Source organism: Calcarisporiella thermophila (assembly GCF_041956535.1).
Source record: "Calcarisporiella thermophila strain CBS 279.70 unplaced genomic scaffold VTP21scaffold_90, whole genome shotgun sequence".
In the NCBI taxonomy this organism is placed as follows: Eukaryota; Fungi; Calcarisporiellomycota; class Calcarisporiellomycetes; order Calcarisporiellales; family Calcarisporiellaceae; genus Calcarisporiella; species Calcarisporiella thermophila.
In genome coordinates, this window is record NW_027192278.1 from 1 (window position 1) to 2671 (window position 2671).

At 48.4% G+C, this 2671-nt stretch overlaps 2 protein-coding genes across 2 annotated transcripts; both read left to right on the forward strand.

The window, feature by feature from the left end:
- On the forward strand, nt 1–608 carry VTP21DRAFT_11742 (uncharacterized protein; the record flags this gene model as incomplete). The annotated part of the gene is made up of 1 exon (XM_069391220.1): nt 54–608. A coding segment is annotated over one exon (555 nt), but the record flags the coding sequence as incomplete, so codon positions are not given.
- A 126-nt stretch (nt 609–734) lies between these two features.
- VTP21DRAFT_11743 (uncharacterized protein) lies at nt 735–2285 on the forward strand (the record flags this gene model as incomplete). Its single annotated transcript, XM_069391221.1, has 4 exons — nt 735–1307; nt 1432–1519; nt 1579–1698; nt 1795–2285. 4 exons carry the CDS (start codon nt 735–737, stop codon nt 2283–2285), a joined length of 1272 nt encoding a protein of 423 aa, XP_069245417.1.
- Nucleotides 2286–2671: the final 386 nt, after the last annotated feature.

The window sequence follows — 2671 nt, forward strand, 5'->3', positions numbered from 1 at the left end:
CAAAAAAAAAAAGATGGGGTCATTTTACGAGAATACTCGCGTGGAGAATACAGAGAGTAATCACGTCGATCATCCATCCTGACCAACGCGGCTTCGCCCCGGGACGTCAGGCACAAGAGAACGCCCTTGCAATACACCAAACAATAGAATATGCAGCTAAAGAAAATTGCAAAGGGACTTTCCTGTTTCATGACCAAGCGAAAGCCTATAATCGAGTAAGCTGGCACTGGATGGAACAATGCCTGGAAAAATTCAATTTCGGTCCACGGTTCCGATCCTTCATTCAGCCCCTACACAACGGATACCAAGCCTCGGTCTCCATAAGTAGATCTCTTACAGCCCCATTCCCAATCACAAGAGGGGTAAGACAGGGCGACCCCCTATCCCCATACCTTTACAACATCACAGTTGAACCTCTACTTGCGACAATCAGGAGCAAGATACGGGGCATTACTATCCCAGGACTCTCACGGTCAATCACGACACTCGCGTACGCAGACGACCTGACTGTTGGAGTGGCTGACCAACAAGATATCTCCAATCTCTACCAGCTCATTGACACCTACTCACAAGCGGCAGCTGCGAAAATTAACATCGACAAAACGTAGGCCGTAGCACTCACACCTGCTGCTCACACTTCCATCGACCCTGGATGCGAATACATACCCGCAGGAGGAGCAATCACATGCCTCGGCATCCCGATCTACCTCCCCTCAGCAGTTAACCCCACACACATGCCAGAACCCTCAAGTGAGGCATACTGTACAAGCCAGCTATCGAAACTGAGGCAGACGATCCAATCGTGGAGAATCCGGAAACTCAGCCTCCTAGGGAAAGTTCATCTGATTAACTCCCGACTTCTACCCAGGATGTGGTACGTCGCCACAGTAATCCGCCCACCCGAATATTTCTTCAAAGAGCTGGACAAACTCGTACGAGAATTCCTATGGGATGGACGCGGACCCCAGATCAGCCTTAATCTCCTCGCCAAAACTCGAGAGGAAGGGGGTCTAGGGCTCATTCTCCCTCGACACCAAATGACAGCCCTACTTGACTCATGGATACCAAAGTTCGCAGAGTTACTAAAAAGGCCTAATCAAGACCCAAAAACACCTCTGTGGGCAAGCATTCTGAAGCATAATCTCTTGAGCATGTACGCTCCATTCGGATACGATATGTCCATCTTCGCAACCACCTTCACATGTGCCAAACTCAAACGCAAAGGGGGATTCTGGTACAACTTGTATCAAGCGTGGCGCTCTCTCGAAGGCGGCACGGTCGCGTCACTCAACTGGTCAACTCCAGATGTACTATCTTTTCCCTTGTACAAATGCCCTTTAATTACGAAACAAGGTCGACAATTTGAGGAGCCGAAACCGCCAACACCGCCGTATCTGCTAAACGATATCCTAACTTTCCTTATCAATATAGGAAGGATTAAATGCAGATCACTCCGGCGACAAGCCTTTTTGGAGCGGAACATGCCGATACAATCGGAAATGGAGCGTAGATATTCTGCGCAACCCACGGAAAGGCTAAAAAGAGCGTGCGAACGTCGCTATAACTATTTTTTCTTAGAATGGGAACACGGATACCTTATCCTGCCCCCCAACCTATTAGAGAAAATCACGAAATGTTCTGCCATACCTCGACAACATCCGCCTCCTCGTTTCCCACTTCACTTCTGTCACCTGGCTGGCGCGCCCGCCCTGGAATGCTCCACCCGACGGGGAAGACACTTCTAGTGAAATGGTTCTCCGGAACCAGAAACGCTGACGCCCCAATCCTGACCAGAGGTTGCATCCACGGCAAAGGAATGGGAAAAGGTCTGGACCTCCATCCAAAAACGGCCAACACTCCCAAAACACCGCACACTACGCTGGCAAATCCTCGTAGAGCGTGTGATTACAAACTCGACATTTCCCGGTCATGACCCGAAATGTACCCGCTGTAACGCTCCGAGGGACACCATCCGTCATACCTTCTTCGAATGTCCCGAACTCACACCAGTGTGGCATTGGGCGGAGAGGTGTATCAACACCATCTCAGGCCCCCTAAACACTCAGGTGCTGAACCCCAGGGATCTCGTACTTGGCGACCTACCAGAAGCCCCAAGAACAGTAAGACACACGGCTCAAATCGTCTTCGATTCGGTGTTATGGCAAATCCATCGGGATCGCATTGCCTTTCATTTTGAAAACACTCGAGCCTCATCCGAAACCATCATCAATCGGGCCAAGCTGGATATTGAGGAGGCTATAGAAGCCGAACTAACAAGAGCCTGAATAAAGCGATAAATTGAACAGTTCCGAAGCAGGTGGTGTAAAATGGGCGCGGTGAAAGAAGGAGCTAATAGAGCGGCTCTAGAACTGGACTGACGCAGTAGCCCCCACTACTAGCCCTTTTCTTTCTTCATATCTCTCTCTCCATATCACCTATCAAGCCGTTCCCTAATACCCACAGATAGTTGAGCTTTATCTCTCATCCACCCATTTGAGGAGAAAATTTTTCATGATCAAATTATCCAGAATTGCAATACCGCGCTAATATCTAGCCTTTCTCTCATTTTATTAATTTTAATAATGTAACGATTGTATTTTAGGGTCTTATTAAACAATAAAGACTGATCAAAAAAAAAAGATGGGGCCATTTTCGTTGTTACGTAGAATAT